This window comes from Atractosteus spatula, chromosome 12, assembly GCF_055471065.1.
Source record: "Atractosteus spatula isolate fAtrSpa1 chromosome 12, fAtrSpa1.hap1, whole genome shotgun sequence".
NCBI lineage: Eukaryota > Metazoa > Chordata > Actinopteri > Semionotiformes > Lepisosteidae > Atractosteus > Atractosteus spatula.
The window spans coordinates 29,550,337-29,566,685 of record NC_142717.1 but is presented as its reverse complement, the minus strand read 5'-3'; the positions used below and the strand labels follow the sequence as shown (position 1 = coordinate 29,566,685).

General features: G+C 36.8%; 1 protein-coding gene across 2 annotated transcripts in view; it reads left to right on the top strand.

Moving 5' to 3' along the window:
* The window catches only part of nedd9 (neural precursor cell expressed, developmentally down-regulated 9), a 41,998-nt gene that overhangs the window by 9,975 nt on the left and 15,674 nt on the right, over window positions 1-16,349 (top strand). For both annotated transcript variants that reach the window (XM_088929011.1, XM_088929012.1), the window contains exon 2: window positions 13,637-14,080. In XM_088929011.1, the coding sequence (XP_088785137.1) occupies window positions 13,637-14,080 (444 nt within the window). The remainder of the gene's footprint in view (window positions 1-13,636; window positions 14,081-16,349) is intronic.

Sequence of the window (16,349 nt, the reverse complement as noted above, 5' to 3'; positions counted from 1 at the left end):
AATACTGTATTACTGTGTTATTTATACCTTCATTCTTCAAAGGCAAAGTTGAAAACATGCGAAACATGCTTTAGTCTGTGAAGATTATTAGTCATCCTTCAGACTTACTGTATGTGCAGCTTGTACTGTATATCCATAACTGACTGGAACACTTGTCAAAAAAGGGAACTTGTGGCAGCTGGGCATAAGAAACCCTTTGCAAATTTGTGTGGTGCTACATAATCAAGATTTTGTGTGTGAAGGACGTACTGACAGAACATACTCTGCTTTAAAGGGTCACATGTTCTGTTGTCCTGCTGTGGTCTCACTGTTTTGAAAGGCATTTTTAGTTTGAAAATAAAGTTACAGTAAATGTACCTTTAAAAATGCCATATTGGACACCTGAGATAATGTGCAAAGTCAAATAAAAGATTAATTCAGAGGATATTTGCTGTGTAATTGAATTACAAGTATAGCTTGAAAGCAAGGGTATGGACTCATTCTGTGACAAAGCTGCTATTTCCTTTGTAAAACCTTACTTTTCATTTATTTATTAAATATTATGAAATTTCTGTGGGATTCTGTATTCCTTTGGGACCGATGTTCTTCATTTACGTTATTGTTGTGCAGTTACATTGCTCAAATCACCGATGTACTGAAATCTAGGTCGGCACTTTTTTCCCTCAACCCTTTTGGTTTAATGGTTAGAACGGTTGGACTGGGGAAGGGGATATAATATGTGACTGGAAACATTTTTATAGAAAATGTAATTCCTTTTTTCCCAGACTTTTTAAGTTAATTCCCTCTTTGTAAACAAGAAACGATGCCATATCTTTCAGTCTAAGAAAAAAAGACACAATTCACTTTTCCTCTGGTGAATGTAATCAAATCAATTTGTATAACACCAGCAGCTGGTTTAGGCCTCTGATTTTGATTTGTTTTCTTCAGTCAGGCAATCACTAAGGTGTGTCTCCGCCTAGTAGCAGATAGTATCCTGTAAATAAGTAAACCCAAAAGGGTTCATTTCTTGTGCTCTCTTGGAACTCTTGCAGGTCACCTCCCCCAGAGTCTTTCAGAAGGCTTTTTGTGGAGAAGCTAATAACTCAGTGACGAATGCAGGAAATGGGTGGAGGAGACGAACATTAGGGTGGATGAGGTCACACACAAACACACACATCACAGAGGCCTGTGTGACATTCACACGCAAGGGACTGACACTGCATGCTGTCCTATCCTCCAGGGGCTGGAGCCAGACCTGACTCTGCTTTTTAACAAGTGATATCTTTCAAGATGACCAGGACTTGAAGGTTAGCCTGGACAGGAAGCAATGAAAGCTCATGGTGAGCTGAATGTGAATGGGAGGCCTGTTGTGTGAGGCTCTCTATTCTTGCTCATTCACACCAAGGGGGTGGGATTAAGTAGGCGGCCAGCCTCTGATTCATTACATCACAATGAGGCCTTGTCAGTACCTCTGTCTCCTGAGAATAGTCAAGTCGTCACGGAAATAAAGGACAAAATGAACTCCAGGCAAACAAGGGAGTTTATGGTGGGTGGGAGGTATGTTAAAAGATTTAGATTTAGTGTTTTATATGATAATACACCCAAGCTTTATTTTTATTTCTGGAGTTTGATGATAATCTGCTTGTAAATCTTTAAACGTCCAATATCCACACTACAAGGAAGGATAGTTTGTTTTCCACAGCTGATGTTCAGACACCACTTACACCCTTGAGGAGTTTGCATTCTAATTTAAGGAATGAACATGCAAACATTTAGTCAAATTATTAAAGGTAACTTCACAAATTCCATTAAATAAAACATTAAGCAACATTACAGTTATTGGTATTATTTGCAGGACAATTAACTCAACAAAAAGCACATCTTCTTCATAAATTGAAGAAAAAAACAAGACAAAGTTTTACCTATGAAATACAGTACTGGAGCACCTGCTGTACTGTGGGTGATAATCCAACAACTGGAAGGTTTAGGGTTCAAATCTAAGGTGAAATCGTGCTGTCGTGCCTTTGGGGAAGGTACTTGGGTTAGGTTGATCCCGTGAATTACTCTATACATACCTGTAAGGTATATGTGACATTGGATAAAGCAGGAATTAATAACATTATCCTCACTGCAATTTCTGTAGTGTTTACAGATATGGGGTGTTGAAAGCAGTCTAAGGTCATGGAGGACCAAAATAGCCATGAATCTACTATCCAAGATCATGCTGCCTATTTTGGAGCTTTGCAACATGCTGGGCTCCCTGGGAATCAGCCAAATGATTAGCCTAATTGTGAATGTGCTGCTCATTCTATGAATTGTGCAGAAATGTTACTGATCTAAATTTACCAGGAGTATCTGGATCACGTAATTTGTGGTTTTCTGTCTACACATCTGGTTGCACTTTGGAGATTTTGTGAAGGAAAGTCAGATCCTTCAGGGCTAGTGATGATTCATCACTGGTGGCCTTGTAAGATCTTTTCAGTTCCCTTGGCGGATATGTTTTATAAAATGACGAGCATCATGAAGAAAACATTGCACTGCTGGGGGCATGGCCATCTAGCTTTACACATTACAGTATAGTAAGTAACAAAGGAACAAGTAATAGGTTTATTCCATGCTTTCTTTTGGAGGGATTCCATATTCCATATAGGTTGACAGTATTTTGGTACAAGCATCACAAAGATGGGTGGGGTTTGCTGTTTATAGCAGTTTTGTATTGGTCATATACACAGTAGGAATCAGTAAAATGTATCTTAGCTACAGAAATTTCATAAGATTTTAGGTTTTTAGCGGTGAATACAAACTCTTTATTGATCTATAAATATTAAGTTACCATAGGTAGGTTATGAATTATTGGAAGACAGGAATGTTTTGACATTACAGTACTTGTTGGCGTATGACATGAACTTAAAACAGTCATAACAGAAGGTATGCTCACTATATTTACATATGCAAATATACAGGAATGTGACCCCAGATTTTGACAGGACAAGAGGACACATTAAGTTCCGTTAAAATTTCAGTAAGTGAGATATCTGTAGAAGCAGGGAAACACATTATATGTAAAAAATCCACAGAACGTACAGCAGGATCTGTTCAGTTTCAGACATCACATTCACTGACCTCAGCACAATACAATTGTTAAAGTAGGATCAGCCACTGGTGCAAAGAAAACCTCTGCTTTCAATGTACTTGTTCACCTGATAAAAAATGTTATCATTCTGAAACTATGGCTTGATGAGTCAAAATGATAGCTTCCAGAGTGACTATGGATCAAAAATAGGGATATAAATGACAAGGAAAATATTTTTTTGGTACGTTGTACCTGCTCTCAGATATTGTATTAGCTCTGTTCTGGTCTGGACCTGCTTCAGGTCCTTCGGGACAAGAAAACTTAGCATGATTGAAGGAAACTACTTCTGACTGAAATTATATATAGTGGTTGCAGACTTGTTGGACAGAGCTTCACATTACAGTTTGGCAAAGAACCAGAGGACTGAGCCAAGCCAAAAATAAAACAGAATTTCATCAGAGTAAAAGGCCCATAATTCTCGGCTGGACTTCACTTTCACTGACCTCAGCACAATACAAGTGTTATAGAAGGACCTGCCATTAGGGCCAAGAAAACCTCTGCTTTCAATGAAACTTGTTCCTGCTTACTGTGCAGTATGAGGACATTTCAAAATTTTGTCTACCTGGTCACCAGAACATACTGAGTAGCCTCAAGGTCTAGGTATGTGTACTCTCTTATACCACGGTATAGTTTTAACTATGTAATTAACCCCATTGGTTCCTGGAAATTAAATTTCATATGACAGTGACATAAAAATTAAGGTTTGAGCTAATGGCTAAAAGCCCATTAGTAAATCCTAATGACAGATTGCACCTAAGTTTCATATTTCACCCAGTGCTGTAATGTAAAACACAATCAAATTATGAGCAGTCTAAAATATTCCAATGTTGTTGAGTTAGAATCAACATCAAGCATTTCTTAAAGTCTTACACTAAAGCTGTTAATCTTATGAGTAATCAGTATACTGGAATATCATGGTCTGCTCATAACCTCAGTTGTTGTAACATAGCTGTGCCTGAATTATTGAAATGTATTTTTGGATGTTATTTTGAAACTTGAATGATTCTGAGCTTATTTTTACCAAACATGATTTTGTAGAATGTACTGTATAATACTTACGCATCACTGTAGTTTCCTCTTCAGGAGTTACAGTAGTTACTGTGTTCAAGGAATTTGAGTTTATTTTTGAAATGGTGAAAGCAGGAAAGCACCAGGTGTTTCCCGGGTTTCCGGGGGCAATTTCATGTTGGCTTGTTAGTTTCCATGGCGGGTCATTTTCCCAGCCCTCTGGCTATGTGTTTGTTGTGAGCTGTCCTTAACCACATCGTTTACAAGAATCTAGCACACAGTTTCTCGCCTGGGGCCACGTTCTCTGGCTGCTTTCCAGTAAGTTCTCCATTACGGCTTCACCTCTTGTCTCAGGTGAAGAGTATTGCAGCACAGTGCTGGCATTACAGTGTGAGAAATTTTAGAGCACAAGTGAGATCACAGCTTTGTTAATTAAACAGATGTGTAGATTGAAGACAATGAGTTGCTGTTGTACTGTTAGGTAAATGGACATCTTTGGGTTGTGTGTTTTATCTTGAAAGGTACAGTATTTGTAATATTGTAGTTATTATATTTATTGTGATGTGTGGCTAACAATCTTAGTCACACAATACATGAAGAAACCAAATAGGCATATTTTTATTCATTTTTTGAAACTCTGCATTATTAAAGGGTACATGTTTGTATCGAAGAGCATATAAGTTTTTTACAGCAGCAATTTTTACAGTTATGCTTCAATGTTTAACAGAGAAGGGACAACAGAGCACATTTATTTTAAAAAGGAACAAGTAATAGGTTTATTCCATGCTGAAAAGAGAAGAAAGAAAACACAACGTTTTGGCCGTGGAGCCTTCTTCAGGTGCTATTTATTTTAAAAAAGCACGTACTGTATAGGATAATACATCCTTGGACCCACCTTAAAATTCATAGTAACATGTATAGTAAAAACATGAATGAAAATACCAATATATTGACTCATCATCATGAAGAGAGTAATGCTTCAATGGTCTTCACAAACAGAAAATATTCAATTTTGTTTCTTTTATGTGTTGCATAATAAAACAGGGCTTCAGTACTGCAGTAGAAAGTTCTGCTGAACTGAACTGAAGCTGAACTTCTGAATTAGTATATAACCTAAATATTTCCTTTGACATCTAAAGAACTGTTTAATACCCGTGGTGTGCGGTCAAGCCTTATCAGATTGAAAATTAGGGTCTGGATATTTGTATTTATTTACAAATCTACCTTGATTGGTTAAAAAGGTAGATTTTGTTGTAGTTAATGCTGATGTTATTTAACAGAAGTTAGGGAGGAGGTCAAATTCTAATCTTGCACTTCCTCTCAATGGCTGCACACAACTCTGCATGCATCTCTCCACTCCAACTGCACCTTTGCAGCTGCCTCCCTGGTTCATTCCTCAGAAGTGAGGTGGGCTGTGACAGTGCTGGTCTTCAGCTAGATCTTAGGTCTTTCATTTCCTGAGTAAGATGAGATAATGCCAAAGTATTAAGTGCACTGTCCCTAAATATTTGTCAGCTTGTTTCAATGTTATTAGAATTTAATACCGAAATTCAGTTGCAGACTGTTACAAAGATTTGGTCCATCTGTCTTTGTTTTAATGGTGAGTTATTTTCACAAGTTTAACAGTGGTATTGTGTTGTGTGGAGATAAAATGAACTACAGAAATTGTGTGAAACAGAGACATGTCAGACATGACAACACTAGAGCACAGAGCTGGTTTATTGATTGCCCCTTACTGCAGATGAAATAATGTCTGAACGTTGTTTCCCTATTTGCAGAGATATAATTTGAAAAGCATTTAACTAGAATAAAGTAAACAGTTTTCTACTTTGTGCCACCAGTAGATGAAAATATTGGAGCATACACAGTAGAAGGGTCAGCTGATGTAAGAAATGTTTTTGTTTCTTTATTTGAGCTTTAGCACAGTTTAGCATTAAATTCAGTTTTTTTTTTCATTTTAATTTTATGTATTTAGACTCTACACAGGTACTAGATGAAAATTTGAAATAAGTGGCTACAGTCCGGATAAATTATTCCAACTGTGGAGCCCTAGTGAACCAGTGGAATTTTTGCTGCAAATTGAATTGTTCCATGGTTGTGTTTGACATAGGGCTGAGTGGAAAAGGAAATAATATTTAAGTTTTTGTTAAACACTCCACTAGGTATGCAGAATCGCTGGAATTCCAGTTGGTTTAGTATTTAGCGACTCAGGAACATAAACAGAAACTGATGAGGTTGGCCTAGTCACAGATATTAAGAGATGTAAGTGTTAGGCATTACAGATCGAAGGAAGTCAGATATGCTTTGTAGGGAAATGGATGTTAGGATTTTGATATTTGCTTATGGTTAGACACACCTAATGCAATGAAAGAAGAAAACAGCAAAATCATTCCATTGTTGGAAAATAATGTTTTATAATCAGTATAAAATATGAATGACAGTGCTCATAGGTTAAGCTTCAATCATACATTTTATTCTTAAAAATGAGACTGCTAATATGATCACAGAGTAGTAATATGTTTGGTACTGTATATACATAGCTAACATTTTTTTTGCTGAGAAGAAAACCTACCTCAATGCCCTAAGACTCTTTCTGAATATTATATTAGAAGCCCTAACAGGCATTTTGAAAGAGTGGGTTTTTTTTTCTTTTCCAGGAAAGAGGCACCTATCAGCCTTGTGACGATACCTTAGGGACACAGCCTGACATATTTTCAGGTGTTTCTTTGGCATTTTGCTTTAGTGTGGGTGGTTGTTGCATGTGCAGTTTTTCTTGTTAAGTACTTTATTTTCTTGTAAAGTAATTTTTTCCAGTTCTTCTGGCATTTTTCTACTGCTAAAAAAGCAAAAAAACATGCATTCACAAGTTTATATTGGAGGTTTAAAACATTAAAAAACAGTCCTGAGTGACGAAGGCCTCCTCTGATATTTGTATGTCTGTCAGAAACATTGTATGTGTCATGGGGTGAGTTGAGTAAGTCAATTTATAAATAGTGTTTCTATGATTCAGTGGCTCTTTCAGCTGTTTGTACACACCATGCAGTTGCAAACAAAGATCTCCACTCCTCACAACTGGCAGTGTTGCGAGTTAGAGTCTTAGGCCTCCTGCAGACAGAATTCCCTTCACTGGAAAATGTTCAGACTTTGTTCCGAAACTATTATTTTGGTGAACATGAGTGTGCAAATAGACAAGCAGAGAGTGAATGTGTTCAAATGCCAGGAAAGACCATGAGTTAAGGGTGTTATATGACGCGAATAAGAATGGAAATGACTCTTTCCACAGCCCTTAGACAACATTTTACAACACTTTATAATGGGAGACTCCTGTAAAGCATATGTATTGAGTTATACAGTATATACATAATATACAGTACTAGTAATTAGCATATGTTGGGCAACCATGTGCAAAGACTTGCTAAATACTTTTCAGACATTGTAAAAAAACTACTACATACCCTTCTCATATCACCAATTAGGCATGTACAGTACTACTAAAAATAGTTCCCTGTTTGTATTAGCTTAAGTTCTGTACTGCCAAGCATCATAAGAGAACTGCTAGAAAAAAGCTGAACTGCTGTGGTTAATGACCACATTAACGCCTCTGTGCACTATGTTTCAGCAGTATTTTCTCTCTCCTCTCCATATTGAAGTTAATGCAAGACAGGAAAAGCAATACACAGAGGTGCAGGATAGCTATAGGATAGGATACAACTTCCTGTGTCTTTGATTTTACCCATTATTTCTCTGAAGAAAGCAGGGGGGCAGAGGGATGAGTATTTATCACTAATTGTATTTTCCAAAACTTTCTGCACTATTAGAAACATTAGATTATAGTGAGCACTGTGCGTGGTAGCAGAGCTTTGTTTTAACCATTTTTTAAAATGATAATTGATTTTAGCTCACATCATAAATAAATAAATAAAAACACTGACACACTGTTTACCTTTATACAAGCAGAACACAGAGCTGTCAAAAGTCAAAGATCTGTATGTTATCAAATCATTTTTATTGATTTTGAGGATCACACTTGCAGACGCCTGGCTCACTTCATAACAGAAACTACTGTATGAGTGACTGAGACCTGTCTAAACCATAAGGTGGTTGGATGCAACCTTGCAGAACTAAGAACTGTCACTGCTGGGGCGGTGGAAATGTGAGGAGGCCAAGATAGGAAGCACAGCTTGCTAATAGCACTGAGAGTATCAGACAGCACTGCTAGAAGCCTATCGAAGAAGGAAACGGAACCACTGAGAAAAGCCACTTGTTACTTTTATTTTTTAAAACGCCCGCTAATTCTATCTGTATTCCACCTGAGGTTGTTGTATGATACTGTATCATGTGCACGCCTTGAAGCAAGTAATACTTAATGGTTTAGGTAAATTCAGAAAAAAGTATTAGATTTGCAATACCTATACTAGTCAAGTGCCCAGACAGGGCGTCCTGAGGGTTTTTCAACTTGTTTAACCTTTTTTGAACGGCTGCAGAGGTGATTTAAATGGAGCTTTTCCTGTTTTCGTAGTCAGATTTACTGCACTTACAAAGAAGCTCTGTGAAAGTCCGACCCTTATGCCTGTGTTGTGGTGTACATTGAAGTTTGGGTTGGATAGGTCTGTGTGCGTTTTATTTTAGTGGTGATTGATAGAACTTTACGTATCCACTAAGGCAATGACACAAAGACTGGAGTTCAAGAAAGGTTCTGTGAGCTTGTCTTAAGACCATGAATCTTCACTTTTTGCATTCTGAGCTAGTAGCTTGGTGAGGACAGGCTTGGCAGCTGAGCATTTAATAATGAAATCTAATTTGAGACATTGCAATAGTGGAATCATGGCTGGCACGGTCTGGTGTGGTTTGGGGTTTTTAAGATTATAGAATGCTGCTGCGCTCAGTAATTTGTATTTACAAAATAAAAATGACTTGTCAGCTACTATTCAACCAGAGCATATGCTACCTCCTTAAAAAGTAAAAACAACTAAGAACAACTTTAATAAAGTTTTTCTGTTGAGTGTCAGTTGAGGAAGATCTCATTAGAGCCTTTGATTAATATGATTCGGCTGTCTGGAAGAAAACCCTGATATGGCTAAGGTTAGTGTAGCACAGGATAAACAACACATTAAATATCATCATCGTGCCTTAGGATGTACATGTACAGTATGAATAGTAGTGTTCGTTGATCTAGTTTATTATTAGGTGTTAAAAGCAGTACTTTGATGAGACCAAAGGTGAGAAAAAATGGAAGATTTTTCAGATTGTGGGTTAAGAGAATCTACAACTAAGTCCCTGGTTGGGAGTCTTATTTCTGGTTAAAGATAAACTGTATTGTAAAGTGTTTTACTTTGGTGCAGCCAGAATTAACAGCTGATGTAATCGTCTAGGCTAGCAGGTTTGTTACAGTAGCGACAAGCTTAATAAAATTCTGCTGGACAGGCCAGATCTGTTTCTGCATTTTTTAGAAATTGTGTGGTGCAAATTAAACAGGCCATATGCACATCTATTTTCTTTACTCTGCCTCTTACAGTATATAATCAGTGTTTCCTTTCTGGTAATAGTAATGAATTACGGAACCGTAGGCATTGCAGTGTTTGAATTATCTAGGATTCCATTTTCTGCTTTGCCAACATACTGTATGGGCATGCAGATCTCATAAATGAAGTCTGAAAATCAGTATTCCATGTTTTTTTTATGTTATTATGTCTCTTTTTTTAATTTCTGCCTTTTTCCCATTTCACTATTCTCTGTCAGGCTGTTTGGTTGCCTGTTTTTGGTGCTTAAAATGCTGTGAATATTGAAAAGCAGTCAAACGGTGTGTGAGGACGTGCTGCCAGGCACAAGTAAGATGTTGTACAGTTGTAAGAAAATAAACAAAGAAACAAAACTTTAAATTTCTTCTCAAAGTAAGATTAAAGTAATAAGAAGTGTAACATTTATTTATAGGCATTTACTGTACTTTTCTTCTAAGTACAGCTTTTTTATGTGGCTATACAGTACATCGTTAAACATACTGTAGGTGTGTCAGACTGGACTGGAGTTTAAATCATTGTTGGTTTTTAAGTATTAAATTCTTTAAACTACACAGGTTCCACCAGTAACAAGATTTAAGACACATTTCAAAAGCTAAAGAAAAAAATGATGAAACAAATTAAATTTTAAATTTTATGCATCATTATCGTTTTCTTAGTTGAAAAAGAGACACTAAAAAAGGGATTTTTTTCTTTTGGGTTTGTTTCTCTGAGTAACTGGGAGGGTGCATAATGAAAAGATTGTATAGACAGTGTGTTGTTCTCTCTTCGTAATGGCAAAACAGAACCCTAGTGTTCCCTATATTATCTTTATGCCTGCAAATTCCTTTTTGAATGAAGGCCACTTTTGACATGACTTTGGTTTGTACCAAGGAAGGCATCCTGAAAATTGCTGAAAGAATTTTGTGTAGGCCAGCTTGTATTGCTACATTTAGAACAAAAGTTTTGTTGCAAGTGTTTTAGGAAGTGTCCTGTGATCATTTGCACAATAACACTTAAGTACATTTCCCCTTAAGTGTTTGCTTAAGAGTTGAAGGGTGTTTCGCAGAGCAGCTGAGCACATGTATTCAATATCCTTGTTAAGGGAAAGTGTACCTTTGCTCGGTACTAAAGGTATTTAAAGGGTTTTATAAAACTGGCGCCTGTTTTTTTGATGATGTGGGTTTTGTTGTGTTGGCCTTTTATTTTCCCTGAATTAATTCCACATGGCTCCAAATGCACAGCTTGATGCTACATTGGGCATCAGTGACAAGGCTGGGGTCCTGCCGTGAGCTCGTTGTGTATAGGGAAAATCACACTAGAAGGCTGCAGTAATGCAGATGCCCCAGATGTCAGGGAGGTCACTGGATGAGAGATAACAGCAAGGTTTTAAAAATTCACATGGGAACCTTTAATCAGCCTAGAGAGAAACAGAGGGTAATGCTTTGACATTTCATAGGAAAGTGCAACAGAGCTTTCTTGCAGCTCACGTAGAAGGTGAGAGTCAAATGGAAAGAGAATGCATTGGCATCTGGAATCAGATGAAAAGCTAAACTCCTTAACTCATGATGTGCTGAAGGATGTGTGTTCTGTTTCTGCATGACCACCATAAGCTCAGTTCAGTTTATTTGTCATATGCACAAGAGCAATGAAATGCTCAAACAAGAAACAAACGAGCGTGTTCGCATGATGTTTCATATTCTGTCATGTTTTGCAAACTATAAAATCCTTCATATGACAAAGAGACGTAAAAATCCCTAAAAGGGAAGCTTTCAAATATAATATACAATAATACAATAGATTTCTGATACATAGAGTAAAAAGCAGTGTGCCATCCCAGTCCAAAAGGTGAGGTATGGAGATATTCCAGACCCAATTTCTAAATCCCCCCTTAAGCTAAAAAAATAATTGTATGTTGCAACATTCACTTACAGAAAATACCTCCATAAATCACAGGATTGCACATCACAAAACAGGAAATAGTCTTCAGCCCAATCACAGTATTCCTCAGGCACCCATGCTGAGCTTTTGTGATGTGCAATTCTGTGACTTGAGTCTATATCCAAAAATAGTGTGACTTTTCTCTTCATTTCAGTTTTAACACATTGGTGAGAGTGTGGTGGTATGGAGACTCTCTTAAAGTAAAACCTCAAAGGCTTAATTTAATTTTATGACTAATTGGGGTGATGAAATTCCTATATCTGGAGGTCATGTTGGTTTATTTACAAGAAATTAGTATGTTGCAATTTCTTAATTTGAGGATCATTGTGTGCATGTTGATAGACATAGAATAATCAGTAACTATAATACAGACATTATATTGCATAAAGAATTTTTGATTCATTTTTGTTATGTCACAGTTAATTGGTACTAGAAAAGAAATATTTGTGTTTTTTTTCTAAATGATATCCTAAGATCTAGGGGATTTTTTGGCATTTACACAATCATATGAAGTCAAGTACAAAAATATCTTGCTTTGTAAAAATAAACAGAAATTAGGTCTTGTTCTTATAACATAAGTAAAGGTAATTCAATCATTACTTTTTTTGAAGTTTTATTTTTTGTGTTAATACATTACTGCTTTTTCCATTTTTATTTCAGAGTAAGATCAGTGTAATATTTGTAGAATCATGTTTTAAATTCTGGAACAGAACTTTATTTTAAGAATTATTTGTGAACTTGGGGTCTGTTTTTCCAACGCGAGCAAAAAGTTCACTAATCAGTAATAGTATACCTAAATACTGAATTCATTGATTATGAAACTATTTACTAAGATCAGGAAAATCAGAAATTACTGAAAAACACTGATTATGCTTAAATGTACTGTAGAAATTCTCATACAATTTAAAAACATTAAGTGTGAAATCTGATAAAACGTCCAATAAATGCTTCAACCTCTGGTTGACTGTGTTACCAAGTTTGAAAGATCTGGCCCACTCCTAACTGGAGCCACACTATAGCATAAATACAAGTACATTAGGAATATGGTTAATTGTCGGCTATTATAACAAATCAGATTACTTCACTAGCACCTTCTGTCATCTATACTCTGTTCCAGATCATTTGCTTGTCATCAAATTGAAAAGGTCTATTCTTTTTTATTTCATGAGGCATTTCTGATCTGTCATGTAGGTTAATCTCAATCCCTGCTGAAGAATTCGTACGTGTTTTGAGAACGCATGTCTGCACATTCTTTAGGCTAATGTACTGCTACTCTTGAGTTTCAAGAGTAATTTTTAAAATGATTTTTCAATCTTAAAATACTCTCTAGTTGACAAAATAATTCAAATTTCCTTGAAGTACAAAAAGATTAGTTTACCAGGTGCCAAATGAAATATGAGATCTCTAGCTCAAGATCAGATTTTACACTTGAAAGCACCTGTTTTTTTTTTCTCAGAGATGTTTATAAGATGGCAAACTGCAATAACTACACAAATTTTATTTTATATATTAGTTGCTTAGTGGTTAGCCATAGTTGTAGCTTTTTTTTTCAGGATTTACATTACTGTCTAGCAGATGTCTGTGAGGTTTCTTAAATCCCCTTTTTGTAGCTTATGACTGAATTTATACAGTATGTTATCATACACTGCACTCCAATTATATAAAAATCATGTCTTTGGGCTTACTTGTGAGATATTTTTTAAAGTTTTCTAAAGTGGCCAAGGGCCTAATTTTCAAACCTTATTTTCTGTTCAAGAACAATAAAAGGAAACACCTGCAACAGAATAAGTTGCAGAGCAATAATGCTGAAACTAGAAGAGCAAGTGTTATGCGAACATTGGTGAAACTTCAAACGAATGAAACATTTTTTATAACCATTCAAGGCTTTGATGCATACAGTAAATATCAGTTCTGTTACTAGATTGTAAGACATTCTTCATAAATAACTCTTCAGATGAATAGAAACTTGCCTTCAGTGTCTAAGATAATTCATTCTATATTGTTTGTCTTAACCTGGGTGAGAATAAAAAAAATCAGTAATAGGCCTTTCGCTAACACTGTCTGCTTTTCTTTCTGACAGAACCTGATGGCGAAAGCCTTGTATGACAACATACCGGAGTCCCCAGAGGAGCTGGAATTCCGCAAGGGGGACGTCCTGACAGTCATCGAGCAGAACACTGGAGGGCTGGAGGGATGGTGGCTGTGCTCACTCTATGGACGACAAGGCATCGCGCCAGGCAACCGCTTGAAGCTTCTCATCGGACCCCTGTTTGATGGCCAGTCCCCCAGCCAGCAGCCCCAGATCCAGACCCCCATGTCCCAGGCATACCAGCAGCCTGGCTACTCGACGACACCCAGTCAGAGTCCTGCCTTAATGGATTCTCTGTACCAAGTGCCCCCCTCTCATCAGAACCAACAGGGCATCTACCAGGTGCCCCCCAGCTATGCTGCCCAGCCTCAAGATGTGTACCAAGTGCCTCCCTCTGTACAAAGAGGCCTGAGGGCTGCAGAGGGGCCCTGCAAGGTCAGTGGGTCTTAGTTTAATTTCCATGTTTGCAGCTGAGTGAGAGTCAAGTCACCAGGCCAAGCAGTGAACTCCTGCAGTGGCTTGTGAGGGTGTGTTGATGCAAAGCTTTTGATTACTTGTAAATGAAAGGCCACTGCTGGCCTTTCATATTCCCACATTTGTCAGTCAGGCCTTGCTCTGTAACACAGCCTTTACCTTTTTAGCTACTTAATGATGACAAAGTGTAGCTCTATAACACAAAAAGGAAGCTGGAATCGAAATACAGTATGCACCATTTTTCTTCCGCCCTTTAAAATGTAAACTGAATGGTTTATTACACTGGCTTTCTCAGTAAACTGTTAGTGATGAACTGCTGGAGAATCAAGAAGTGAAACACAATTTTGAAATGTATTGGAGCCATGAAGTCTGTTGGGATCTTTTTATTTTAACTTTGGGGTTGCACGAAATTGCAATTAGGAAGATCTTAATTATGCTTTGAGTAAAAAAAAATTTTTGGAGTAAAACATTATGCTTTGAGTAAAATGGGAATTGATAATAAAACAATGGAACTTGAAACAATTGATAATGGTACTAACTTGAAGGAATTCGTTAGATGCCACCACATTTTACAGGTATGACAAGGAAACTAGCAATTAATGAGCATACTGAACATTGCTTGCATGAATTTTCCTGAATGAGAGGAGCTAATTATTGTTTTTGGAGATATCTCTCTGAGACTTAGAAGTGCTTTCAACGGGAAGTAAACTTTGCAAAAAAAAATCACTTAATTATCTGTGCACGTTTTTATGGTAAATAAGAATTAGTCCTACAGTGCACCAGAGCTTTTGGATTAGTGTGATTACACCATGCACAGCATCATGAAAAAGCTTTATTAAAAGTAAAACATACAAATGCGTTGAATCAGAATGACATTTTGGCTTATGCTTTATATTTGACTGAAGAAATACAGTGGATTGACCTGTTGCATAGGGCATATGATCTGATTCCCGTCACATGACCATTTCAGAGCCATGTCTGGTTGTAGTGTCTTATATTAAACAGTCATAAGCTTACTTCTGATTGTATTGCACAGATCACGTTCTCGAAGGGCCAGCTGTTTTACTTCATATGATGTCTGTAGGACTTAATTGAACTAATAATTAAAAATACAGGGTGTTGCTAACATCTGAAATTGGTCCCTTGTAAACATACTGTAGCAGTGTACTGTAGCTGTCTCTCCATCACCCTCTGACATTTTATATAAAATATTCCTACTGTTTCATTGTGTTTCAAACCACAAAATCCCCTTTTATGTGCAGAAAAGTGCATTTTAAAGTGTCAGATGTAGTTCTGAATCAATAATTTGTTAAATACCAATTCACCTAAAAAAGCTATGAAGAGTGAAAGAAAAACTGTATTTTGTGTAATCCAAAAAAACTTTATTGATACTGTATATTTTCAGAGCCCTGATACTAAGTCTTAATTGTTTCAGCCAAGAAGTGCAGTGGTCTTGGAGAAGACAGAATTCACAATTTTTGGGGTAGTTATTAAAAAACAATCCCAATTTCATTTTTCACAAACCTGTACTTTTTACAACTAAAATCATTCCTGGGACAGACATCTGCAAAACTACATTGGTTTGGTTTGTCTGCATAGCCGTGAATGCTACACAGTGTGGAAAAAATAAATGCTCCAGATCTGCTCCACAGTTTTCTCTTTACATGTATCTTATCCCCACTAGTTTACTGGAGGTTATTTTCTACTGGGGAAGTTTATCTTTTCCCCAGTTAATCATCTATATTACCTGTAACCAAAAACACATAAGCAAGTATAAACTAAAATATTATCATGATTAAGCATGCCTTACTTTTCCTTGGAAGTCATTAGCAATTGCTGAGTAAACGTTTTGTGACTCACAGTTAATCACTATAATCTAGCAATGGCACACCTTAATCATTTTATTAAAAAACTATTCCGTCGGAGAATAGCTAGGCTGTGTTTTGTGTACAGAGTAACTCAGTGTTTTAGGACAGCTGACTTCAGAAAGCTGCAGGTAAAACAGTATCTCCTTCTGAAGCAAATGCTTATGAATTGGGTTTTTCAGACTGTCTCCTCCATGCAAGAGAATGTTAAATGCTCTGAATAATATAAAAACACATTTGTGCTACACTGTCTACATGCCCAGTTAGCTTTCTGTTGGGATTTATAAGCTTCCAGGGACCAGGAATAGGACAGAACAGGAAATGCTTGGCTGAAAGGTACAGCAACTGAAATTTTCCATTCAATT